This window comes from Mchenga conophoros, linkage group LG11 (genome assembly GCF_057382185.1).
Source record: "Mchenga conophoros isolate Kocher_MC1m ecotype Shallow Benthic linkage group LG11, M_conophoros_male_GT1.1, whole genome shotgun sequence".
Lineage (NCBI taxonomy): Eukaryota > Metazoa > Chordata > Actinopteri > Cichliformes > Cichlidae > Mchenga > Mchenga conophoros.
The window spans coordinates 463789-490954 of record NC_140536.1 but is presented as its reverse complement, the minus strand read 5'-3'; the positions used below and the strand labels follow the sequence as shown (position 1 = coordinate 490954).

The following is a 27166-nucleotide window of genomic DNA, read 5'->3' as shown; positions in this document are numbered from 1 at the left end:
CCAAGTTAGCTGGTGGGTCCGAGGAGCCCACCCAGCACCACGCCTCGTCTGCTGAGGGTCCTGGAGGATCCAGCCAGCACATCCTTACATCTGCTGACGGTCCGGGGAAGTCTGTTCAGCCGTCATCTGCTGAATCATCCCCTGCGACTTCTACATCATCGCCATTCGCATCATCACCATTTGCATCACCGCCTGCAGCCGTCCCGCTGCCGTCGGGTCCCGCAGCCGTCCCGCTGCCGTCGGATCCAGCCTCTGTGTCTTCATCCACGCCTGGTCCAGCCTCGTCTTCGTCTTTGTCTGGTCCTGCCTCGTCTTCGTCTTTGTCTGGTCCTGCCTCGTCTTCGTCTGGTCCTGCCTCGTCTGGCCCTGCCTCGTCTGGTCCTGCGGTTGCCACACTGCCGTCAGGGCCAGCTCGACCCATTCCGCCTCGCCTCTGCCAGCCGTTTTCCGGGCCTCTAAGTCGGCATCATGGCCTTCGGGGACGGCCTCCAGAAAGAGTTTGTCGCCGCCGCTGGCATCGCGGCCGACCTCCGGACCTGCTCAGTGGCCGCCACTGCCTTCCAAGTGGTCGGCCTCCAGAACTGTTTGCCCGCCGTTGCCGTGTGCACGGTCGGCCTCCAGAACTGTTGGCCTGTCGCCGCCGTTGCTGTGTGCACGGCCGGCCTCCAGAACTGTCTTGGTCTTTGTGTTGTCGACCCCCGGGTCGACCCCCTGAACTTTTCTCGGACTCTTGTTGAGCTCTGGTTTGGTTTTGTTTTTGATCTGTTTTCCAGTGTGCTTGAACTGTTTGCTTGTGTTTTTGGACTCTTGTGCTCCTTGTTTTTTGTTTGGTTTCTGTCCCTCCGTCCTTGACCCCCTCCGCCCGCCCTGGTCTGGTGCTCTGTTTTTGTTCTGTTTTTTTGTTTTGGGCTGTCGGGAGCCAGCCCTTGGAGGTCAGGTTGTTTTGCAGCTGAGCTCTAATGAAACTCTGAGTCTATTTTGGTTTGTGCGACATGAAAACATTCGGGTGCCTCGGGCTGCACGCTGATCACAGTTCACAGGTTTTAAACAAGCGAGAACACGAAGACGACAAGTGTTTCCTTTTTTTTTTTTTTTTTTTGCCTGTCCCGTTTGGCTCTTTTGCCATCAGAATTATTGTCTAAAGGCAAAGAAAGCTGCCCAACGGATTTACTTTACCAAATTGACCATCCCAGCCTTGCCGTAATGGTCCATTTGATTCACCTTTTATTGTTTATTTTATTTTCACTTGCTGAATACGGGACAGACTTGACTGGGGGAAAGAAGGGGAGAAAGAAAGAGGGAAAGAAAAACAGCTGAGAAGAGGGATGGGGGAGAAGGGCAAAAAACAAAAACCAACAGAATAAGCAGAGAAAAAAAATGCATATATCAATCACCTGGATCACCTGTTGAGAAAGAAAAAAGAAAACAAGCAGAAGAAAACGAGAGCAATACATTAAACAACATCACGATGATATATGGGAATATAACAGTAAATACTAAATATTAAACATTATTGTGCAGCACGTAAGATCGACAGCGCACAGTGTGCTTTTAGGTAGGAGCGGAAAAGGGTGTAGTCTGTGTGTGTGAGCACCCGTGTGTACACCTGTGAGCATGAACGTGCTTGTTTTTAAAAGGTTCCTTCATATAATGTTCTGCTAGAGCATAGGTGTCAAACTCTGGCCCGCGGGCCAAATTTGGCCCGCAGCCTAATTACATTTGGCCCGTGAAGCCATACCAAATTACTATTACAGCTGGCCTACTGGTATTATACAGCTAATATATATATTGTTTAGTATTAAGCTTTGCTTGTTCCATATTAAGTTTTTCAGCAAAACGTGTTTGAGTCCATAAGAAAAGATTAATTCTTATATCTGGAGGAATAAATATATTTCAATAAATATTAACGTTAGCCTGCGACTTTGTTCCAGTTTTGAATTTTGGCCCACTGTGTATTTGAGTTTGACACCCCTGTGCTAGAGGGTGTGGGGAGCCACAGCCCCGTCCACCAGGGCATGAAGCAGGTATGGAGGAGATCAAAACTCCAGACATCCAGAGGCCCTCAGAACACAAGAGACCAAGGAAGACCAACAGAGGGGCAGCTGCGCCACTGTCCCAGAAAGAGCTGACGAGAGTCCCAGATGAGGGGTCACTCAGCAGCCGCGGAGGAGAAGCCAGGGGGGGTTGCAGTGACGTGCCCGTGAGCTCCGCAGGCAGCCAGCTGTGCCAGAGTGACCGAGCCCCAGGCCGAGAGGCCGAGGGCACCCCACCCCCGAAGTGGCCCGAGTGAGCCCCAGGCTCCAGGCCCCGATAAGCAGCCACCAAGGAGTGAGCCGGTGTGTACCTGGACGCCCATCCCCGGACACAAAGAATGACCAACGCACCGATGTCTGAGGGCGTCTGCCATTGGTAGGGGAAGTGGTGGGGGAGATAGGCCTCCATACCTTGGAGGACCTGGGATGTCCCCAGAGAGGTGACGTCTGATACGCGACCTGACATATGGACACAGACAAACAGGCACACACAGATACAAACATCCATTCGCCACCCTCATGCTCTCATAGATACAGAGAAAAACCCAACAATCATATGACCCCCTATGAGCAAGCACTTTGGCGACAGTGGGAAGGAAAAACTCCCTTTTAACAGGAAGAAACCTCCGGCAGAACCAGGCTCAGGGAGGGGCGACCATCTGCTGCGACCAGTTGGGGTGAGAGAAGGAAGACAGGATAAAGACATGCTGTGGAAGAGAGACAGAGGTTAATAACAAGTATGATTCAATGGAGAGATGTTTATTAACACATAGTGAGTGAGAAAGGTGACTGGAAAGGAAAAACTCAATGCATCATGGGAAGCCTACGTCTATTGCAGCATAACTAAGGGAGGATTAAGGGTCACCTGGTCCAGCCCTAACTATATGCTTTAGCAAAAAGGAATGTTTTAAGCCTAATCTTAAAAGTAGAGATAGTGTCTGTCTCCCGAATCCAAACTGGAAGCTGGTTGTGGTGGAGCGGGAAGAGGGAGGCAGCTGGAGATGGGGAGGGAAGAAAGGGAGGGGCAAGTGACCCCTCCCTGGGGCCAGCTCCCCCGCTGACCCCAGTAGGTACCCCCATACTCCGCAACCCGCCAGGGAAAGGGGGCCCAGGCCCATCCGGACCAGGGCCCAGTACAGCAGCGCCGCCCGGCCGCTCAGAGCCCGGTACAGTCCACCCGACCCCACCTCAGAGAAAACTGCACCCACCCCGTCATCCACTCATCTTCCAGACTACACAAGACAATAGACGCCCAGGCTGAGATCTTCCTCCACCTCTCCTGTATCTCCCCCTCCTGCAGAGTGAGTTCCTGAAGAGAGGACAGCTCCTGCAAGATGTAACAACCTCCCCCACCAGTTGAAGAGCCCCCCAGGTGGCTCGATGCACCGGCGGCACCCTGCGCCAGGACTGGGCCCCCATACACCCACCCACAACCCCGGCAACACACCAACAAGGACCCAAGCCCCCGAGGCCCAGCCAGGGCCCCAGCCCAGAGACGGAGCACCCCCAGAACCTCACGCCCGTCCCGGACCCACCCAGAGGCAGCCAGGCTACCAAGTCAGTAACCCACGTCCGTCAGCACAGACCCTCCCCTAGTCCTGCTGCACGCAGCCACGAGGAAACCGTCACCTAAGAGCCAACAGAGCCCTTAATAGGCCATGACCGCTACCCCGGGTTGAGCCCTCCAAGGAAGATGCTCCTGGGATTATAATGTTGATTACACCAAATATGTCTAGGGGAAGGTTGCTTTCCCTAACCACCATCTTCCCTGGTGTCCACTTTCTCTCTATATACTCAGACTACAACCTCTGTCTAACAAATTTTCAACCTTTTATAGTCTAACACAGTGTCTTCCAGGTTGGGCGATTCTCTCCGCTCTTCCTGCTCTTCTTACTTCAATCTCAGGGGTAGACTACCCTGAGATCTTTACCACAGACCAGGGGATTATTCTGCCCCTGTAGTTGAGGTCTCAGGTGTAACTAACAGTGAAGTGTTCCAATGTTTTTCTTGTGTTTATATTTGTAAGTTTCCTTTAATTGTGGAACTTTGTTTTGTAATTGGTGGTAGCGGAAGTAACATGCAGCACGGACTGAGTTTGTGGTGACACAAGAGCAGAGAAGCATGGCGCTCTGTGAGTTCTGCTGCATCGTCCTACTGCTTTAAACTGGACTTAAGTTTTAAAGAACACATAAGCTAAGTTAAATTAAACCCAATTGTGGACTCACAGTTGAGAGGAGTAGCGGCTCGCGCGAAGAACGGACTTTCTCCCGTTTGGCTACAGCAGGCAATGAGGGTGCCTCCGTTAATTTCAGTTTCAATGAAAGTGCCATAAAAAGGCATTTATGTGTCTATACCTTTGTTGTTTGGATTTACTGTGATAAGAGTTATTGTAAACATGTTGCTTATTGTAATTGTTTTGATGATGATGATGATGATGACGACGCTGAGTGATCTTGTCGCCGAACATTGAATAAATCATCTGTAAACAAGAACTTGTCCGCGTGGTGGCTGACGGGAGCTACATCAGGGCTTTGGACCTGCTCCGTCAGGTCCTCCTGGATTTCCTTCACACTCCGTCCGGGCTCCTCGGCCAGAGCACACTGGCTCCAGTGATACCAGGTCTCTCCCTTGCCTTTCATCTGGACCGCATGGGAGGTCCACTCCACCACCTCGAACAGTCTGGTCCACCTTGGCTCCTTAGTGTTATTGGTAATGCATCCAACCAATTTATTTTGGTCTGTGCACAGATTTTAGCCTATTTGTTTTTCAGATTCTGGTTCATTCTCTCTTCTTTACTTTGTGATTGTGGATGGTAAACTCTCTTTCCTTTGGTGGCCCATGCCTCTGGCCACCTAGTGCATGCATCCACACACACACACCAGTACATACCTACAACCCCTTAACTGTGTTATCATATCTGTAAAGTCTACGAAAATCTCCTGTCCTGGCTATGACAGAAGTGGGAAAGCCCCCATCTCCTGTCTCACTGTTGGTTTAGGGTTATACTGGTTGCAAATTGGGCATTTTTGCATGTGTAGTTTTATCATGTCTCTCAAGAATGGGTGCCACCAATGACACAAATCCCTCTCCTTTTGGGCAGTTCCCACTTGTCCTAGTCCATGGGCCTCTTCAATGACCCCGGTTCTGATTTCTGGGGGCAACACTGGTCGACTGTCTGGTCCTCTCCACAGTCCTTCATTCTCTGTTGCCCCTCTCTGCTTCCATACTGTCTTCTCTTGAGGTCTCACCCCCTTTTGAGCCTCTATGATCACCTCTCGAGTGACTTCTGGGTGATCCTCCCACTTACGCCTCATACTTAACATCTGTTTCCCTTCCTGATTGCCAGCAACTTTATTGGCTTCCTTGGCTGCCATATCATTTCCTTCGGCCACTTGAGTATTAGCCCCCTCCCCCTTTCTTCTGAAACAAAACTCAGCTTACTACACCTTTTGTTTTAGAGACATCTAAAAAGAAGTCTCTGTTATAATCAGGCACTGCCAAGTCTTCTGCCTTCGACAGGGCTTGTTTCAGTGTGATAAAATCCTGCTCAGCCTCCACTATCCAATTAAGTTTGCCGGTGGGGTTACGCATAACTTGCTCCTTCACCAAGTCACATAAGGGTTGAGTTAAACCCATGCAGTCTGGAATGTAGTGTCTGCTATACCCTGTCAAACCCCAAAATGACAACATGTCCTTCACCCTTAATGGTTTTGTGTGATTCAGAATCCCCGACTTTTGTAAGGAAATCGGTGTATACTGCGTCAACTCAAAGTTCAAAAGTGCGCAGTCAGTTAAGCCAACATCAGTGGGACCCTGACACCAAAGAGAGTTGGGCAAAGCTGCCAATGCCCGGAGAGCTTTGGATGATCCCTTTTTTTTCTCTTCCATGAACTCTGCTGATTCAGGGTTAGGGTTAGGGTTAACCAGTAGGACCATGTCTAAAGCCTCAAGATCAGTCCAATAAGTTTTACACCTGGAACAACAGGTGACACCAAGTATTTGTGTGAATACCCAATCAATGGATTTACCAGCCATTCTTACCATGGGACCCAAATCCTTAGCTTGGTGTTCTACATGTAAACCCAGTGACACATGGGGGATGGATTCATCCTGCATCTTATACCACACCATCTGCTCTGGTGTTAGTTCAACTAACGTAGGCACCCTCCATGGGCCAACATAAATCCCCTTCGAATGAATCTCCCATGATTTCTCTCCCAAATAGTTATCAAATAGATCCTCATACCACTCTGTATATTTAGTGTCATAAAGCAGAGTGACATGGTAGGGGTCCACAAAAGGAGAGTACATGTCCAGAGCCAGAATCCAGGGTTCCCACTTCAGGTACTGTGCCGGAATGCCTGTATCAGTGGTTAGGCACCCCCAGAAGATCTCTGAGTGTGACCGGAAAACCACAGTCAACAGTAGTGCCGTCTGGCAGGGTCACCAGTGGTCTATCAGGGCCACGTAGGATCATTGCTCCCAGTTTCATTAAGAGGTCCCATCCCAGAAGATTCACCGGGACAGAGTGAGAGATATCAAAAGGATGTGTGACTGATTGTCGACCCACTTGAGTTTTCAGTGGTTCAATGGCAGAGTTTGAGGTACCCCAGAGAAACTAAATTACTTCAACAGTGTCGTCAGATAGATGTGAACATCATCTTCATGATGGAAAAAGTTGCTCTACTGTCCATTAGGAATGGCAGTTCAGTGCTTGCCACCCTTAGAGACAACATAGGGTCCGCCTTTCCCTTGTTGTCCCGGTCTCCCTGTGGGGCGTGTCATTGCTGGTTATTGTGGCTCTCCTAACCTTGGTCGTCCCCCGACATCGGGAATTGGTGACACTTCTTTTTTCCTTTCACTTACCTCTCTTGCCCGCTTTCTACATTGTTCTGCCTCCTCCCCGAGCTTCACCGCTAGGGACCCTCGGTGCTTCAGGTCCACGCTTTTCCTTTCCAGCAGCTTCCTCACATCCTCCTGAACTTTCTTCTGAGCCTTATCCGGATCCCCGGAAGTGGAGGTGGCACACACTGCCTTAACCAACAGGTCCACCTGATCTCCTTGAGATTTCCACCATTTTCCTTTTCCCCATCCAGTGTCCTGTAATTCACGAACAAATTCTCCATCCATCCTGAAATACTTTACTTCTCACCTTTAATTCGCTAATTGTATTTATTTGTTTTTAAATTACTACTATTTATGTGTTATTATTATTATTTATTTATTATTACTATTTATTTATTATTATTTCACAGGCAATCCACTTTAATCCACTCTGTCCCTTTATTTTTTTACACACTCTCCCTTCACTTCTCGTTTTATGGCCTTCCAAACACAAACTCTGACTTCCTGTTACACATACACACAGCACCGTGCTGGAATTCTCTGCTTCTCTCAGGGTGCACACTAGTCTAATAACATAAAATAAAAAAAAACCTTTTATTCAAACAACAACTTCACACAATGAACTGATAAGAGCTCTGGTTTTTAAAGAGTGTTCTAACTAATCCCAGTTTCTTCTCTGGGCCTCCAAACCCTTTACACAATTTCTGTGGGTACTTTGGAAAGGTCGCCGTTTTCCTTTCCAGGCCACCAACCCTAGTGCTTCCTTTAAATACAATTTTTCAGCGAGAGAGCAGGATTCAGGGGAGTCTTCTACTCAGCCATATATCCCCCTTCACGGCCTCACCTTTATGTGATATTTTCGGGGATCCTGAATTCCCCGGGCCTCCCAACCCAGTTTCTGGAACACCCCCGGGCCTGTACCCTCGTCAGGCGTACAGGAGGAACAACCACCTCCAAGGACAATGGGAATTTCGGGGGTCCTGAACTCCCCGGGCCTGCCAACCTAGCTCTGGAAATGCTGTCCGGGCCTATTGCCTCGTCAAACAATAAGTGGGATGCCACTCCAAGGGCAAAGACGGTGGTGCAGGGGAAATGTATAGGTTTCCCAGTCACCAACCCTCTATACAAGCACTTTGTTTTATCACAAACTTCTCTTTTTATGTTATTCTACACACGTCCCTTTTCTACTTTTACACAGCTTCTTATTATAATGTATATGAAGACAATGATACTGGAGATGTGAGCCCAATCATACTTTGGTATGCATTAAAAGCAGTTTTATGGGGAAAATTAATGGCTCTAACAGCAGCACAAAAAAGGCACGATTGGCTTTATATAAAAACTTAAATGTCTTGAGAAGGAGCACAAAAAATCTAAAAACTCACTAATTTTAGAAGAAATATCAGGTATTACAAAGTAAATTAATCAATTACTAAGAGAAGAAATAGAAAAAAAGGCAAGGTTTACACAGCAAACCTATTATGAATCAGGGCCGAAAGCAATCAAAATCCTAGCAAGAAGACTACGTAAAAAGCAGGCATCGATGACTGTTAATAAAGTTAGAAACCTGGACAGTAACAAACTACATTATATGCCCAATGAGATAGAAAATGAGTTTAAAAAATATGCGACTGTACTCATAACCGGTTGCAGCAGACCATGAAACAATCAGAAATTTCCTTGATCCACTCGACCTGCCCTCTGTAGGGGACAATCAAAACAAATTATTGATCTCACAAATTACTGATAAGGAATTAGAAGCAGCCATTGGCAAGCAGAAAACTAACAAAGCTCCAGGAAGTGGTGCCATCTAGTCTGAATTTTATAAAGTGTTTAAAGAAGAACTCTAGCCACTCCTTTAATCCTGCTTTAATTGGACTTTGAAGCAGGGAATAGCCCCACCATCATGGGGAGAAGCCATTATCACAATTTTACCAAAAGAAGGCAACAATAAAGAGTATTGCAAAAGAGTATTTGTGCTGAACAGTGGGGGGGGGGGGGGGGGGGGGGTGTCAAGATCTCTGTCTAAATAAATAAATAAATCTGGGTAACTTCCCAGATGATTAAACATGCAACTATTTTGCTGGTAATAACTGAAATGAGTAAAGAAAATCAACAGCCTATTTATGCAAGATAATTCATAATTTTATTGGGGGAGTTATATTATAATAATGGATTGCATTTATATAGCGCTTTTCTAGGCACCCAAAGCGCTTTACAATTCCACTATTCATTCACTCTCACATTCACACACTGATGCAGGCAAACCACATTTATAGCCAAAGCTGCCCTGGGGCAGACTGACAGATGTGAGGCTGCCATATCGCGCCATCAGCCCAACATCAGTAGGTGGTAGGGTGAAGTGTCTTGCCCAAGGACACAACAACCAGGACAGATAGAGCTGGGGATCGAACTGGCAACCTTCCGGTTACAGATGAGCTTCCCAACCCCCTGAACCACAGTCAGTTGGTTGGATCTGATTATTGGGGGGGTCATAACCCCTCTAACCCCCCCCCCCCCCGGAATTTATGTCTCTGGCCTGACGGACAGAATTCAGCTTCATAGAGGTATAAAACAGGGCTGTGTCTTGTCACCAATTCTTTTTGCATTATATGCCAAGCCACTAGCGCAAGCAGTGTAGCAACACCCAAATGTAGTGGGAGTTACTCTAGTCAGACATCAGATTATTTACTGATGATATCGTTTATTTTCTTACGAGATCCTGAGAAATGTTTTCCAATTCTGATGCAATTATTCCATACTTACGAACACCTATCGGGCTACAAAATTAATGTATCCAAAACACAAATTCTATCATTTAACTATACACTGTCTCAAAAGATTAGAGACGAATATAAACTAAAGTGGCACTTGAACACCATGAAATATTTGTGCATAACATTGACAAAATCATTATCCGCTATGTTTGAGACAAACTACAACCAGGTGGAAGGTAACATAAAAAAGAACGGTGGTCAACAATACCTACAAATTTCTACTCTAGAATCAAGATAATAAAGATGAACGTTCTCCCAAGATTGCTATACTTGTACCAGTCACTCTCACCTCCTATACCTCAAAGTAAATTTAAAATATGGGACAAAATAATCTCAAGGTTTTTAATAAGATGGGAAAAAGCCAAGAACAAGGTTAACAACACTGCAACTCCTGAAGTGTAAGGTAGGGATGGCTTTGCCCAATCTAAGGGAATACTTTTACACAGCTCAATTTAGACCCCTTGTTTGTTGGTGTAGAACAGACTATGAGGCATGGTGGAAAGAAATTGAGAGAGAAATTGAGGGAAACAAAATACAAATTTTTATTTCCGACAAACAACTAATAACCTCTTATAAAAGTAGAATGAACCAATTCGTGAAATTTACATTAGACATATGGCACACAGTAATAGATAAATGCCAGTTAAAGGAAAATTTTTTTTTACTGAGATGGTTCAGACACGATAAAAATTTGATCAGACGTTTAAGCAATGGGAGTTAAAAGGGATTACAGCCGTTTGTACACTAATGAAAAATGGAACACTAATGAGTTTCCAACAACTAAAAAATAAATACAAATTGGAAAATAGAGACTTTTTTAGATACTTACAAGTAAGGGACTAGTGTGCAAAACAAATAAAGACCGACTGGTTTGAAAAACCATTGGGTATAATCGGACTACTGACCACTTGCTATGAACAAAAACTGTTCAAAGCAATATCCACGTTCTACAGATTATTAGAAGAAGGTAGACAGGATACAACCTTTTACCTTAAAAAGAAATGGGAAACTGAACTGACAACAAATATAACAGAGAAGGAATGGTTCATTATATGTGAGATACAACACAGTTCAACGAATTTGCCGTTGTGGAGGGAATTTTGCTAGAAAAATTTGACCCGTTTTTTCTTTACACCCAAAATTAAAAGCAAACAGGTCTTAACTCCACAGAAATGATGGAGATTGTGTGGAGAAATGGAAGCTGATCATTCACAGGTATTTTGGAAGTGCATAAAAATAAAAAAGTATCGGGAAGATCTTAAAATGAACATAAATAATATTCCAGGTTATGCACTCCCAAACACCTGTCAAGTAATGTACCCTGGAAACATAAAGGGACTGGTAAATAAGGAGGACATCTATCTAGTAGAAATAATTCTAGCCACAACAAAGAAAGCAATCACAAAGAACTGGTTACAACCAGACCCTCACACTCAACAAGATTGGATTAGGATTTTGGAAGGAATCTCAGAGATGGAAAGAATTACATACAATATTAGACTGATTGGGTGTAAATAAGATAGACAATGGGGGAAGTGGAAAGCATTTTGAAGTGGTACTAAAAACAAGACATAATAAGAGATTTGCATGCAATGGAAGGTGAAAAAAAGAAATGTTGATCATGTCTGTGCTATTTAGAGCTCAGAGAAGCAGACACAATTTGTGAAGTCAAAATGTGTCTGCTTCCTGAACCTGTTGGTTAATGAGACGTCGAATGGCCGATTTAATGAATTCAAAGTAAAACTACTCTGTGTCCACCGGAATTCAGACTAAATGGAAATAAGGTAAGAAATGGCCAAAGGATATAAGCAGGAAGCTTCACTTTTCACATTATGTGAACTTTACTCTGACTTTGACTCAGTCTGAGCAGTTGGACGTCATATTTCTGGAGTGAACACATGAAGGTGTGGCCCTCTTACACGCTTCAAGTGTAGTCCCGCCTCCTTACAGGAAGCAGCTCACCTGTGTGTCCGTGTTTAGTGTCCAGGTGTGGAGTGGAACTTGTTGTTGGTGTGTGTGTTTGAAGAAACTGTAAGTTTGCTTTGTTTCCTCCTTTAAAAGTTTGTCTTTAAAATCTGTTGTGCTCTGAAGCAAATATCTACTCTGAGGGTTTGATGGATTTGTTTTTTGTTCATGACACTAAATTGAATAGTTTCAGACTGATTACGCTGCAGTTAAATCCCTAACTGATATTTTATTGAAAAGCAATCGGTCTAGAAGATAACTTTGAGTCTAAAAATGAATGAAATGTTTAACTCTGATTGGCTGGCCACATTAATCCTGAACTCACAGACACAGAGCGTTAGAGGATGGAGGAGGGTTCTTATTATTATTTGGGGCGACCATGGGTTGGGACGTTCATCTTGTAACCGGAAGGTTGCTGGTTTGATCTCCAGCTTTGTCTGTCTTGGTCATTGTGTCCTTGGGCAAGACACTTCACCTACCGCCTACTGGTGATGGCCAGAGGGGCCGATGGCGCGATATGGCAGCCTCGCTTCTGTCAGTCTGCCCCAGGGCAGCTGTGGCTACAACTGTAGCTGCTCTACCAGTGTGTGAATGTGAGAGTGAATGAATAGTGGAATTGTAAAGCGCTTTGAGGGTCTCGAAAAGCGCTATACAAATGCAATCCATTATTATTATCATTATTATTATTATTATTATTAACAGTGAGTCAGTGTGTGTCAGTGAATGCATTGTTTGTGCTTCCCAGCTCCATCTAGTAGACTGATAGTAGAAGTAGAGCAGCTGATGGCAGCTTCCTCTGCCTCACACTGCTGTCTGACTGCATTCAGCTGACGCTAAGATGAAGCAGGAAAGAAGCAGCTTGGGGACATTTGGACAGCACACATGATGGAAAGGAGGATTTCAGTTGATGTGCACATGAATGATTTGTGGTTCCTCTGCAGGTGAAGGTAGAAAGTGTGTGTGAGCTGATGTGAATGTAAATTCAGCAGCATGGATCAGTGTGAGGACAGAGAGGAGGGAGTCCCTCCCTCTAAAACCACTCTAAGTGGGGAACATGAGAACCAGACCAAAGCTCAGAGGTGAGATGAACCCAGCTGTGTGTCCTTACTTTCCTGAAAATTGTTGCGTTGATTTTATAGCCAGAAACCCCCTCCACAAAAAACAAAAAACCCCAGAGTCAACATATTTCAAATAGTACAGAGCCCCGCAAGGGACATGGGAAAAAAAAAAAAGAAGATGAAGTTTTATGAGATCTCGCAAAACTTTTGCTATATTTGAAGTTTACACAGCTACATTCTCGCCTGAAAATATTGTAAACGTTTATTTTGTGACCCAGAAAGAGTATTAAAACTAAGTAGCCGCCGCCATTGTTGGAAACTGGAATTTGCTGGGCCGCGCTTTGAATTCTGGGAGAGGTGACGAGCCAGACTGTTGGAATAGAGACAACCAATGGCACACAAAACAAGACGAGACAGCACTCTTTCACTTGCAAGGGAAGCTGGCAAAGGCCAAGAGCTGTTCACCCTTCACTTGAACTTAGCCAACCTTGAACCTGGCTTCCTTTGCAGCCCTTTTATTGAGTGAAAGCAGTTACATTGGAGACAAGCGTATGGGAGCAACGTCAGCGTCTGTGTGTGTGTGTGTGTGTGTGTGTGTGTGTGTGTGTGTGTGAATGTGTGGGTGTTATCCCCGCCATACCATACAAAGCATGACTTCTTATCAACGTTTCCAGTCGCCCCCACACAGGATTCAACATTTCAATGAACTTAACACACACGAGACATATATATAAGTCAGAGTCTCGCTGAACTATAAAAACCGGAAATTGCAAAAATTCATGCTTGCAATGGAAATGTTCTGAAGCTGAAAACAAGTCTTCTTATCATCTAGCTCTTTCTGCACAATGACAACCATATTAGGACACATAAAAGCAATGGTTATGTCTCTTTGCACAAATGACAATCTTAAAATAATCAACTCTAACAAAGGCGGCGAAGGCTATCCCAATTCAAAGGCTGTTACAAATGTGTCCCTCCTTGCCCAACTCCCAGCACATCGTGCCTCGACCTCCTGGTCAGCTTCATGCTGGCGGCCTCCGAAGGATGCGGCCTATTTTGCAAGATCTCACAAAAGTTTTGCGAGATCCTGAGTTACTTTTGGAAGATCTCGAAAAAGTTCATCTTCATTTTTTTCTCCCATGTCCGTCGCAAGGATCCGTAAAATAGAGTGGAATGAATGATTTTAATTAATTATTTTAGTGCTGAGTTGAAATTACAACTGAATTGTTAAAAAAATTAGGAAAAATGCAACAATTTGTTCTAAAAAAAAATCTTCATCATACAAAATAATTCAGTGTTTCTATAATGATTAGTTCATAGAACAAGATCTATAAGTATAACATACAGTTGATGTAACAGATCACAGATCATTTCTTTAGGTCTTAACAAGTCTTACAGCTGCTCTGTCCTATTTTCCATTTTTCAGTATTTTGACTCTCATATTTTATAGTTCAGAGATGGAGGAGTCTGTTCATGAGCAGCCCCTTGAAATGCTGGAGAATTTGGAAGTGGAGGAACTGGAACGTTTCCACTCCTACCTACAGGATGTACCTGTAACCATCAATAAGTGCCAACTAGAGAATGCAGACAAACTGGAAACTAGAGATCTGATGGCGCAGACATATACTAATGACCATGTGATGGAAGTGGCGACATCAATTTTGAAGAAGTTGAAAGGTCAGTCAGAGGAAAAAGACATGAAACCCTTGGTGCAGTATGAAGACACAGAACTGGCAATTGTATCTCGTGAAATGTATTAAAAATTTACTCTGTATTAGTTTGATTTTAGTCTAGATTTGTGACTTAAAATTAGAGATGTGCAAAGCAGCTGATATTTGTATCTGTATTTGTATTTGTTGAGGGGGGAAAGGTATTTATATTTGTATTTGTATTCGAGTAAAATTCAAAATAGGCATAAAATTTTTGTGTTACACTTCTAATTAACGTTACAGAGTAAGTATTCTTTAATTATATCCAATATAATAATTATGAATATGCAGTATTAGTTGATGTTTTCCCATAAATGTAACGTCATTGAAAAGAAAATAGCATAACAGCCATTGCCTCATCCATGGTTAAACCAACAACTAATAAAATACCATTGGAACATTATGAACCCCCCCACCACCCGTCCTCTTGGAGGACGCTGATCAGACAACGAAACTGACTTGCAGGGGCAGAACATGGCTGTGATGATGAATTGGTGCTGGTAGAGGGGTTGGAGTTTGGGGGGGGGGGGGGGGGGGGTCCTCTCAGTACCAGGAGAGGATGCTTTAAGCTCATGTGATTATGCAGATGTTTGATATCTCTGCGTTTCACCTAAGTTAATGAGTGACGGGAAGCTATGCTAAGGTTAACTGGCCTATAGTCTACATCTTAAACGTACCATATAACTCACACAAGTGCATACAATTCAACACAACTACACAAGCATTGTTTTAACCTTTTTAACCGAACGTTAAGGTTACTCTGTCAACAGCCTGTTGTCTAAATTACCGAGCTAACAGAGCTACGTAAACAGAGTGAACATGAGAGCACTGCAGACGTCAATAATGCAGCGTAATGGAATAATCTCCCGATGTTTGCAAAAGTTATAATCTGCCTCCAGAACCCAGTTAAGGTGTAAAAAAATCTATTAAAAAAAAAGAAAAACTGATTCAGTTCAGTCTTTTTTCGCTCAGCCAAGCCTTCTCTGTTGCTGTGTGAGGCAGCCCGTGTCAGTCACCTCTTTCACATATCACTCACTCATCTGGGCATGCACTGCGGTCTCATAAGGAAACTCAGCTTTTTGATATAAAGTTTTTCCTTGTTCCCAAATACAAATATTTTTTAAAGTATTTGTTCGAAATAAATATTCGTAAAAAACACGTTATTTGTGCCTCTCTGAATACCGTATTCGGGTTCAGCTCCACCCCTACTTCAAATCATGTTTGCAGGCAGATATTTTCATGTTGTTTTGAAGCCTCACAACTTTTTACTCTCAAAATACCAGTTTTATCATTCGTGATCTGCTGATAATATAACAGAGCAGCTAAACCGGTTGTGTCAGTTTGAGTCCAATGAGGCCAACGTGCTGAGACGAGTGTCTTCCTCACCTGCCCCTATCAGTGCGGGACTAACTTTTGCTTGACATAGTGGAAACTGTAGATCTGATGGTGCAGACATATACTAATGACCATGTGATAGAACTGACTACATCAATTTTAAAGATGAAAGAAGGTCAGTCAAAGGAAAAAGAAGACAAAGCCAGTTTTATTATTCAAAATGTGCTTGTTCCTTCAACAGGACATTCCTCAACCCAGGGAGCGTCACCATTATCACCAGAAGGTAAGAGTCAACATCAGCTATGGAAAAGCTAAACCTACACTATTACACATCATCACTGACATCACTGGGAATCAGGCAGGAAAAGAGGTCAAAGTCTTTAATCCCATGGGATACAAGCTGATATGGGCATTTGGATGTGGATTAAAATTTCAGATCAAAAATTCATGAAATTATTCATTCAAGATCCAATAAAGTGAAAAAAAAGTTACTTTGTCATATTTATACCAGACCTGAGGAACTAAGTGCTGACACTGATGCTTAGAACAGGTTTACGGTCCCCGTTGGACAGAAGAATTAGCCCTGATGAGCAGAGAAAGGTCCAATCTGAATATGGGGCAGACCAGGTGAGAAATGTGGTGGAGAGCAGAAAGGCAAGCAAGTAGGTCTGAGATGGATCTTCCTTTTTGTGGGTAAGAATTTTGAGATGTGTTGATAGAAGTGGAAGCCAGTAATAGTCTAACTGAGGAGTCTCTGAAACGGAGGATACGGGAGTCTTGTATTATTGTAGTCTTTACCTTGCAATATAAAGTGACTTGGGGCAAATGTTGTTGTGATTTGGCACTAAATAAATAAAATGGATTTGAAGGAGAGTTCGTCCGCTAGTCGAACCTCAGATACAGGAGGAACAATGCGGTTTTCGTCCTGGTCGCGGAACACTGGACCAGCTCTTTGTCCTCTCAAGGATACTTGAGGGTGCATGGGAGTTTGCCCAACCAGTCTACATGTGTTTTGTGGACTTGGAGAAGGCATTCGACCGTGTCCCTCAGGGTGTCCTGTGGGAGGTGCTGCGGGAGTATGGGGTGTCTGGCCCATTGCTACGGGCCATTCGATCCCTATACAACCATTGCAAGAGCTTGGTTCGCATTGCCGGCAATAAGTCGGACTCGTTCCTGGTGGGTGATGGGCTCCGCCAGGGCTGCCCTTTGTCACCGATTCTGTTCATATTTTTTATGGACAGGATTTCTAGGCGCAGCCAAGTGGCAGAAGGCTTTCACTTGGATGGTCTCAGGATCTCATCTCTGCTTTTTGCGGATGATGTGGTTCTGTTGGCTTCATCGGGTGATGGCCTCCAGCTCGCACTGGAACGGTTCGCAGCCGAGTGTGAAGCAGCGGGAATGAGGATAAGCACCTCCAAATCTGAGGCCATGGTTCTCAGCCGGAAAAGGGTCGAGTGCCCACTCCAGGTCGGGGATGAGTTCCTGCCCCAAGTGGAGGAGTTCAAGTATCTCGGGGCATTGTTCACGAGTGATGGGAGAAGGGAGCCGGAGATCGACAGACGGATTGGTGCGGCGGCTGCAGTGATGCGGACGCTGCACCGGTCCGTCGTGGTGAAGAGGGAGCTGAGTGTAAAAGCGAAGCTCTCAATTTACCGGTCGATCTACGTCCCTACCCTCACCTATGGCCATGAGCTGTGGGTAGTGATCGAAAGAACGAGATTGCGGATGCAAGCGGCGGAAATGAGCTTCCTTCGAAGGGTGGCTGGCCTCTCCCTTAGAGATAGGGTGAGAAGTTCGGCCATCCGGGAGGGGCTCAGAGTAGAGCCACTGCTCCTCCACATCGAAAGGAGCCAGCTGAGGTGGTTCGGGCATCTGACAAGGATGCCCCCTGGGTGAGGTGTTCCAGGCATGTCCCACTGGGAGGAGGCCACGGGGCAGACCCAGGACACGCTGGAGAGATTATATCTCTCGGCTGGCCTGGGAACGCCTTGGTGTTCCCCTGGATAAGCTAGAGGAGGTGGCTGGGGAGAGGGAGGTCTGGGCTTCTCTGCTTAGGCTGCTGCCCCTGTGACCCGGCCCCAGATAAAGCGGAAGAAGATGGATGGATGGATGGATGGAGTTGAAGTCAGGGAAGTTAATAAAAAAAAGGTCTAATCTCATAATAAGCATCTGAATCAAAACTGTGGCTGTAGTGAACTGTTCATCTAACTGATGGTTAAATGAGTCTAGTCAGATACAGCTAAGTGCTAATACAATTTAGCACATTTTTAAAAGCACTGTAGCTGTTTCTAATTGGTAGGTTTAAGCCTCCTACAGTAGACTGTAGGTTACTTTCTCTGGGTCGATGAGTCATGTTATGGGTCAGCTTCGGTCAGCCTGTCTGAGAGGTTTCCATTGCACAGTTGTATGCAATAGGCAGAAAGTGAAAGATAAAGAAACATAACCCAGTGAGTGATTGATTAGTTGATCATATGATCAATTGGATGAACTTCTGTTTATTTCCTTCTTGGAGTCTGCTGTGCCACCAGCTAAGAATCCTGGGGTACCTGCAAAACATGACTTAGTGGAGTACTTGGTGCAGAACCTATTTTTTTGGCAAGCATAGTTGTTTGGAGGTTTGCACACATCTCAGGAGAGATTTTGGCCCACTCCTCGTTACCTTTGCCTGCCACTTAGGAACTTGAAGTTTCAGCTGAATCCACAGACTTTCTACAGGACTGAGTATGAGGAGCTTGCAAGGAAAAGCATCTGGGCTTCTTTAAGTTTCTTAAAACTTTAAAAAAAACTTAAAGAAGTCTTTCCAAGTTTAGACTACGATAACCTGGACGTCTGAGAACCTTCACAGACATATAGGACTGAGGTTTGCAGACTGGCTAGGGTACTTGATGACCTTAATGTGCCTAATATTTATTTCTACTTTGCTGCCTCAGAGGTATTTATGGGGGTCACTGTCATGCTGCAAACCTCAATTCACAACCCATCTTCAGCATTTTGGCTCAGGGAAGAAAGCCCATGTGGAAGCCCTGCTTGGCATCGGAATCAGAAATCATACTAATCAGTTACACACAGGAGGGGTGGAACCTTTATATTCATAAATATAATTTTATCAGAATTCACTCACATAAAAAACTGAATTGTAATCTATTTGCACATCTTTCAAACAGAGTTAAGTTTACTAAGTGTCACGTTCCTGGGTCTATTGACCCAGCGTTTTAAGTTTTACTTTATTTTGATATCTATGGTTTATGTTTAAGTTCATTGGGTTTTCTAAGTTCATTTGTTTATTAGTTTCCCCTTGTGTTTTCAACCCCTGTGTTAAGTCTTCCTTGTCCTTTATATGTTTCATGTATGCATGTCTTTTTAATTCTCAAGTTCATGTTGTCATGTTTGCATTTCATTATGTTTCCTGTTTAAGTTTGAAGAGGTCCTGTGTTCCTGTGTTCAATGTGTTTAGTTTTACGTTTCCCCTGTGATGTCGTTATGTGCATGTGTGTCAGCTGTTTCCCCATGTGTTCCCACTTCCCTCATTATCCTCCTGTGTGATTTAGTCCTGTGTTGTCAGTCATTCCTTGTCAGGTCGTCTGTTCTTTTCCATGCCATGCTCCTAGGTTTCCATGTTCCACGTTTAATGTTCCAGGTAACTTTGTATCAATGCCAACTTTCATGTTTAGGATTTTTCATGTTTATTTTTAGTTTCCCCAGTTTAGGTTGTTTGTTTAGTCTCATCTTTGTTTGCCTGAGTATTTTTCCATCAGCCATATTAAATGGCTCACTTCTTGTTAACATTCACGTTTTGTTCTATGTGTCTGCATTTTGGGTCCACTCCTCACATTTATACAGTCAGCTTCGCAGCCTGACTGTGACACTAAGTGACACATTCATGTTCATTTCTTCATCTATTAGAGGAGCTTGCCATGTTACGGACAGGATTTGTGAGGAGGGTGTCAATAGAAATCTTTACACAGCTCCTTGAAGCCCTTGTAAGTGATGGTGTTTTGGATGATCTGGAGAAAGAATCGATATTAGAAAAAAACCAAACCAGAGCAGATAAGGCTCGCTGCCTTATTGACACAGTGAAAAAAAAAGGAAACAAAGCCTGCAGGATAACTATCAACCATCTTCGGATTATAGATCCAGTTCTCTCCTCTCAACTGCATCACTCCTCATCTACAAAGAAAGGTGAGACCACATATCTGTAAAACAAAGGGTTTTTTTTTGTTTTGTTTTAACTCATTTTCATGTTTAAACAATTTTATTTAATTAGCAAACTGTTACATGTATGTCAATATTTTTGAAAATACATGTATTAAATTTTATTCATAAAACTGTTATCAATGAAGTTCTTAACACACTTGCCAGTTTATTAACATTGTAATTCATTATGGACTCATGTTCTCCAGTGTGATATCTCTACAGTTATAATAATTGAATTATTCATGCATTTTTAAAATTCTTATTCTTATTCTTATTATTACTGTAAAATAACTAGCTTGTAATTTAACCATGTCATCCATAGTTATTTTGGAAAAAAATGTTTACATCCAGCTGACGAAATACCTGTAAATACTTAGGACGTTTATGTACTTTATTTCTATTTGAATGATGTCATATAATATTAGAACCTAAAAACATCCTTAACATACCCTGAGGAGCTAACTTAGCCTTAGCTCCTCAGGTGTGGTACCCTACCCCCTAGGGTACCTATATGAAAACAATACAAACAAAATTTATTTTTGTCTTATGATACTGTAAAAGTTTCATGTCATATGAACATCTCACTTACATAACACACACAAACTTGTGGTTCTGAATCTACACAGTAACCCAAAGACATTTAAATTAACTTCAGTGATTTCTAAGTATTTATAGGCTGATTTTAAAACTTCCTTTTTATTTCAGAAATGTAATATTTGCACTGTAAGTGCTTACTTGACAAATTTCATCAGTTGGGGCTGGATCAAGTGAACCAGAAACATTCAATGTTAAACTATGACATTTCTAAGTTTTTCATTAGTCAATGCAGTGTTATTTTTGGCCTGCTAACATGGTGTCACTTAAGTCAAGGTTTTGAACTTTTGACTGGATTTTTCTTTTAAACTGACAAGAATATTAGAAAAAAAGTACATTTAATTGTGTTTTAATATAACATAAACAACTTCATCAGATAAAGATCTGTAGGAAAAGTATGTTTCCTGATTTTTGCCACTTTTTTCTTCTTATTTTAATTTCTGTTCTTTCTTTTTTTTTTCATTCAGAGACTCTGCAGCCATGTCCGTCTAAATTCAAGTCTCATCTGAAGAAGAAGTATGAGCGTGTGGTCGAAGGGATCTCTGTAACATTAAGCAAAAACCTTCTCAATCAGATCTACACAGAGCTCTACATCACAGAGGAAGGGACTGCAGAGGTCAATGATGAACATGAGGTCAGACAGATTGAAACAGCATCCAGGAAACCAGACAGACCAGAAATAACAATCAGACAAGAAGACCTCTTTAAAGCCTCACCTGAAAGAGATGACCAAATCAGAACAGTGCTGACAAAGGGAGTGGCTGGCATTGGGAAAACAGTCATAACACAGAAATACACCCTGGACTGGGCTGAAGACAAAGCCAACCAGGACATCCAGTTGATATTTCCATTCACTTTCAGAGAGCTGAATGTGCTGAATGAGGAAAAGTTCAGCTTGGTGGGACTTGTTCATCACTTCTTTACTGAAATTGAAGAAGCAGGAATCTGCAGCCTTGAAGACTTCCGGGTTGTGTTCATCTTTGATGGTCTGGATGAGTGTCGACTTCCTCTGAACTTCCACAAGACTACAATCCTAACTGACCCTAGAGAGTCCACCTCAGTGGATGTGCTGCTGATAAACCTCATCAGGGGGAAACTGCTTCCCTCTGCTCACCTCTGGATAACCACACGTCCTGCAGCAGCCAGTCAGATCCCTCATGACTATGTTGACATGGTGACAGAGGTCAGAGGGTTCACTGACCCACAGAAGGAGGAGTACTTCAGGAAGAGATTCAGAGATGAGGAGCAGGCCACCAGGATCATCTCCCACATCAAGACATCACGAACCCTCCACATCATGTGCCACATCCCAGTCTTCTGCTGGATCACTGCTACAGTTCTGGAGAATGTACTGAAAACCAGAGAGGGAGGACAGCTGCCCAAGACCCTGACTGAGATATACATCCACTTCCTGGTGGTTCAGGCCAAAGTGAAGAAGGTCAAGTATGATGGAGGAGATGAGACAGATCCACACTGGAGTCCAGAGAACAGGAAGGTGATTGAGTCTCTGGGAAAATTGGCTTTTGATCAGCTGCAGAAAGGAAACCTGATCTTCTATGAATCAGACCTGACAGAGTGTGGCATCGATATCAGAGCAGCCTCAGTGTACTCAGGAGTGTTCACACAGATCTTTAAAGAGGAGAGAGGACTGTACCAGGACAAGGTGTTCTGCTTCATCCATCTGACTGTTCAGGAGTTTCTGGCTGCTCTTCATGTCCATCTGACCTTCATCAACTCTGGACTCAATCTGATGGAAGAACAACAAACAACCTCTATGTGGTCTAAATTATTTAACAAATCAAATCTTCAAACTCTCCAAAAGAGTGCTGTGGACAAGGCCTTACAGAGTCCAAATGGACACCTGGACTTGTTCCTCCGCTTCCTCCTGGGTCTTTCACTGCAGACCAATCAGACTCTCGTACGAGGTCTGCTGACACAGACAGGAAGTAGCTCACAGACCAATCAGGGAACCGTCCAGTACATCAAGAAGAAGCTCAGTGAGAGTCTGCCTGCAGAGAAAATAATCAATCTTTTTCACTGTCTGAATGAACTGAATGATGGTTCTCTAGTGGAGGAGATACAACAGTCCCTGAGATCAGGACGTCTCTCCAGAGATAAACTGTCTCCTGCTCAGTGGTCAGCTCTGGTCTTCATCTTACTGTCATCAGAAAAAGATCTGGATGTGTTTGACCTGAAGAAATACTCTGCTTCAGAGGAGGCTCTTCTGAGGCTGCTGCCAGTGGTCAAAGCCTCCAACAAAGCTCTGTGAGTAAATATGTGATCATACCTTTATTTGGACATAATGCATAGTCAGTGATGTTTTTGATCAGAAGTCAGTAATTGATGATGACTTTGTGTTCTATTATTGGAAGAACTTGCATCTCTAAGTAGGGGAATTTTCTTCTTCAACTGTAACATTTTTCATGGCTTAATAATGTACTATTATCAAATTCACTGTAAAAAATAGAACCCAAACAAAAAAAAAACAACAAAAAAAACTTTCTGTCACTGTCAGTTCTCACTCACCTATCTTTTCATCTTCCCAACAAAAAGTTGTGAATAACACAGAGCTGAAGGGTTTGTTTGTTTGTTTGTTTGTTTGTCTGTACAGTAGATCCTTCCTCAGTCAGTGTTTATCTATCTTGAGGCATGCTCATTCATTCAGGTAAAGAAACCTCAGAAAGTTTATTCTGTTCATCTGGACGTAGGATTTTCAGCGGGAGAAATGTTTTGACATCCAAGTGACTTCTTCAGTCTTGGCTGACTGCAGGTTTCGCCAACCTTATAAATAGTACCTTTCCATAGTGACTTAAACTAGCACACTTAATGGCTGTGAAGTCAGTTGCATGATTGTTAATATGCAAGTTGTCATGAGCATTGATCTATGGCAATTGGTTCCATTTATATAGAGATGGAGAACTGCTGCAATCACAGCATTGTAAGATGGTGACAGATGTACTGTTAGGCCCTTCCTCGATTCAGATTTGGTCTTTCCCTTTTCATGCAAATGGCCTCCTTGACTCCGTGCTCAAACCAGTGTGTCACGGTTAACCGAGTGAGCCGTGTGGAGGAATAAATGAAGACCCAAATGCAGGCACTTGCTGATATGCCAGGGAGGTTTATTGCAAAACAAAACACAATGCGAAGATGGCAAAATGGAACCAAAAGTAACCTGAACTGGGAGAAACTAAACAACTAAAAAGCAAACCTGAACACGAAGGATGGAGAGCGAAGGTACATGAAGGATGACGTCAGGGAGAACACACGGTAGATTTACAGACAGACCAGCAATCAGCACACGAGTTCACACAACCTAAGTACACACTGAGGAACACAGGGAAATTACACACAGGTGGGGGTAACAGCTGGATCTTATGAGACAGGGGAAACGCTAACATCAGCGACCAACAGAGGGAGCAAAAAACAAAAGTCAGAATGCCAGTTCACGAAACCATAATAATAATAATGATAATAATAATAATAATAATAATAATAATAATAATAATAATAATAATAATAATAATAATATACAAAACCAAAATCACTGAGTTCATGGACTCAGGACCATGATACAGTGTTCCTCCGTGTCCTTGATGTGTACATCCTCATCATTGAGTGTCCACTGGCTTGTAGGTGTAAATAGACTGAAGCTTTTCTGAGTCCTGGCAGTGTTCATGCCTTTTTTTCCCCCCCACTTAAGCAATACTTGTAAGTCTGGTAGACTCACAACCTTTTGGAGTTTTAAATCAATCCAGCCATAAAGCAAATTATGTAAAGCTATGATGTTGTTTACTCCACCTTAGTTCCAAGCAATACAGACCACATGTACAATGAGTATTTTGTATTTTTGCATTTCTTAAAGCACAGAGGGAAAAAAAATAAATGTTTAGCTTGAACAAGTATGTAAATCAAGGTTTCTTATTACTACTGATGCTTCCTTCTTTGCGCTTAATTGGAAGTTAAACAGATTCATGTCAGTCTGTAACAATAAGAATAACTTTCTACAATCTAGACTGAATCTACACTTGCTGGACTCCCTGTCCATCCTGAACACACAGTGTTTTTTGTTTTAGATGTTTAGCTTATTGATTAACCATGAATTTTATTGCTCACTGGCATTTTTCTTTGACTGATTATAATATGTGAACTGATATAATTTTTATAACAAATATTGCTTATTATTCGTTGTTTTCAGGCTGACTCACTGTAACCTCTCAGAGAGAGTCTATAAAGCTCTGTCGTCAGTTCTTGGCTCCCAGTGTTCTAGCATGATAGAGCTGGACCTGAGCTACAACAGCCTGGAGAATTCAGAACTGGAGTTTCTATCTTCTGGACTGAAGAATCCACAATGTAAACTGAACACACTGAGGTCAGTTCAAATGATATTTTATTTTTCATCAGTTGACAAAACTAACCAATTAAATATTTTAGCCAAAACAAGTGAATTTAATTCATGTATTGTTATATATTACTAAGGAATTATGGGTTCCTGAAAAAATTGTATTGGATGTTATCAAACTTAATGACTCCTGATCACACTTTTACACAAGCATTGGTTTTAATGTTTGTCTTATTTTTCAGACTGAGTCAATGTAACCTCTCAGTGAAAAGTTTTGAAGCTCTGTCCTCAGTTCTCTGCTCCTCTCGTCTGAGAGAGCTGGACCTGAGCTGCAACAACATTTGGGATTCAGAAGTGAAACTTCTGTCTTCTGGACTGGAAAGTCCACAATGTACACTGAACATGCTGAGGTCAGATCAAATGATATTTTATTTTACATCAGTTGACAAATAACAACCAAAAAATCTGATGTCATTCATGTGTTGTTACATCTTAGTAAGGCATTTGAACACCAGTATTTCTTTATTGTTTGCTTTTATTTTTTCCCCAGGCTGAGTCATTGTAACCTCTCAGAGAGAAGCTGTGAAGCTCTGTCCTCAGCTCTCAGCTCTCAGTCCTCTAGTCTGAAAGAACTTGACCTTAATAACAATAGCCTGCAGGATTCAGGAGTGAAGTGTCTGTCTGTTTCACTGCAGAGTCCTCACTGTACACTGGAAACTCTCAGGTCAGGATTAAAACTTTTCCACTGATATATATTTTAATCTTAATTATATTATTGTGTAAACAGAAAAGCTTTATACAAAATATACACTGCCAGTCAAAGGTTTGGACACAAATTCTCGTTTAATGGTTTTTCTTTACTTTCATTACTATTTACATTGTAGATTAATCTCAATGAACACATAGGGAATCACATAGTTTTTTTTAAAAAAAGTGTGAAATAACTCAAAATATGTTTTATAGCTTGAATTACTTTAATTACTGCTTTGCACACTCTTGGCTTCATGAGGTAGTCACAATTCTTCTCCACTCATCTTAAATACACGAACATCACAGTGATGTGTGCTGAGCCCCTGCTATATTCCTTGTTCACACACGACTGTGTCGCTAAACATAGGTCCAACACCATAATCAAGTTTGTGGATGACACAACCATCATAGGCCTCATCATGAACAATGATGAGACTGCACTATTGAGAGTAGGTGATGGCACTGTACAAGTGGTGTCTGGATAATAACCTGTCTCTCAATGTCAGCAAAACAAGGGAAATGATAGTGGACTACCGGAAATCACCAGTCGGGGAACACTGGCCCATCCACATCAACGTTGTCAAGGTCGAAAGGGTAAGCAACTTCAGATTCCTTGGAGTCAACATCACTGAGGATCTCTCCTGGAACCTTCACACAGACACTGTAATCTGAAAAGCTCGCCAGCAACTGTAACACCTGTAGAAGTTTGAGATCATGTTGGCATTCATGCCAAACTTCCTCAGCCTCCTCAGGAAGTACAGGTGTGCAATTGAGAGCTTGCTGACGAGCTGCATCGCAGTTTGGTATGGGAGTTGCTCTGCCAGCAGCCAGAAATCACTACAGAACGTGGTGAAGGCAGCAGAGAACATCACTGGCATGAGGCTTCCTGCCATTCAGGGCATTTATCTTCAGCGGTGCCTCTGTAAAGCACACAGCATCATCAAGGACCACAGCCACCCAGCACGCCAGCTGTTTTCCATGTTACCATCTGGCAGATGTTACAGGCGCCTGTCTGCTTGGACTACAAGACTTAAAAACTGTTTTTACCATCGAGCCATTCGACACCTCAACACCTGAAAACACACCTCACTTCACAGGATGCAAACAGATACTGTCTTACAGTTGCTCAAGTACACTCTACAATCTGCACTGTTCACTTCACTTTTATCAATATTCACAAAAACTCATACTCTGTGCAATACTATACTGACTGCCACTTTTAATCTTGTACTGCACATGAACTTGAACTGCTGCTCACTCCTGCCACTTTATTCTCATGTGCAATTACGTTGACACCCCCCCTCAAGATTTCGATGGATAGGTATTGCTCTCCTTCTTGGTCATATTGCCCTTTACACAGCCTGGAGGTGTGTTTGGGGTCATTGTCCTGTTGAAAAATAAATGATGGTCCAACTAAACGCAAACTGGATGGGATAGGATATCACTGCAGGATCCATAAAGGCCTGATTAGCACAGTCTCCTCTGAAGAGTGGATGTAGAGAAATGTCTGCTACTGGAACTCTGTGTGGCATTTATCTGGGCTTTAATCTGAGATGCCCTTAACTTT

General features: G+C 43.1%; 1 protein-coding gene across 2 annotated transcripts in view; it reads left to right on the top strand.

The window, feature by feature from the left end:
* Positions 1–27166, top strand: part of LOC146563394 (NACHT, LRR and PYD domains-containing protein 3-like) — a 73891-nt gene that overhangs the window by 8958 nt on the left and 37767 nt on the right. Inside the window, exons 2-9 of one of the 2 annotated variants that reach the window (XM_085290467.1) lie at positions 12562–12699; positions 14129–14355; positions 15964–16005; positions 19626–19901; positions 20978–22775; positions 24706–24879; positions 25092–25259; positions 25400–25573. In XM_085290467.1, the coding sequence (XP_085146593.1) occupies positions 12611–12699; positions 14129–14355; positions 15964–16005; positions 19626–19901; positions 20978–22775; positions 24706–24879; positions 25092–25259; positions 25400–25573 (2948 nt within the window). In that variant the 5' untranslated portion in view covers positions 12562–12610. Of the gene's footprint in view, positions 1–12270; positions 12700–14128; positions 14356–15963; positions 16006–19625; positions 19902–20977; positions 22776–24705; positions 24880–25091; positions 25260–25399; positions 25574–27166 lie in introns of those variants that run through there. The other variant, XM_085290466.1, reaches the window with a different exon arrangement.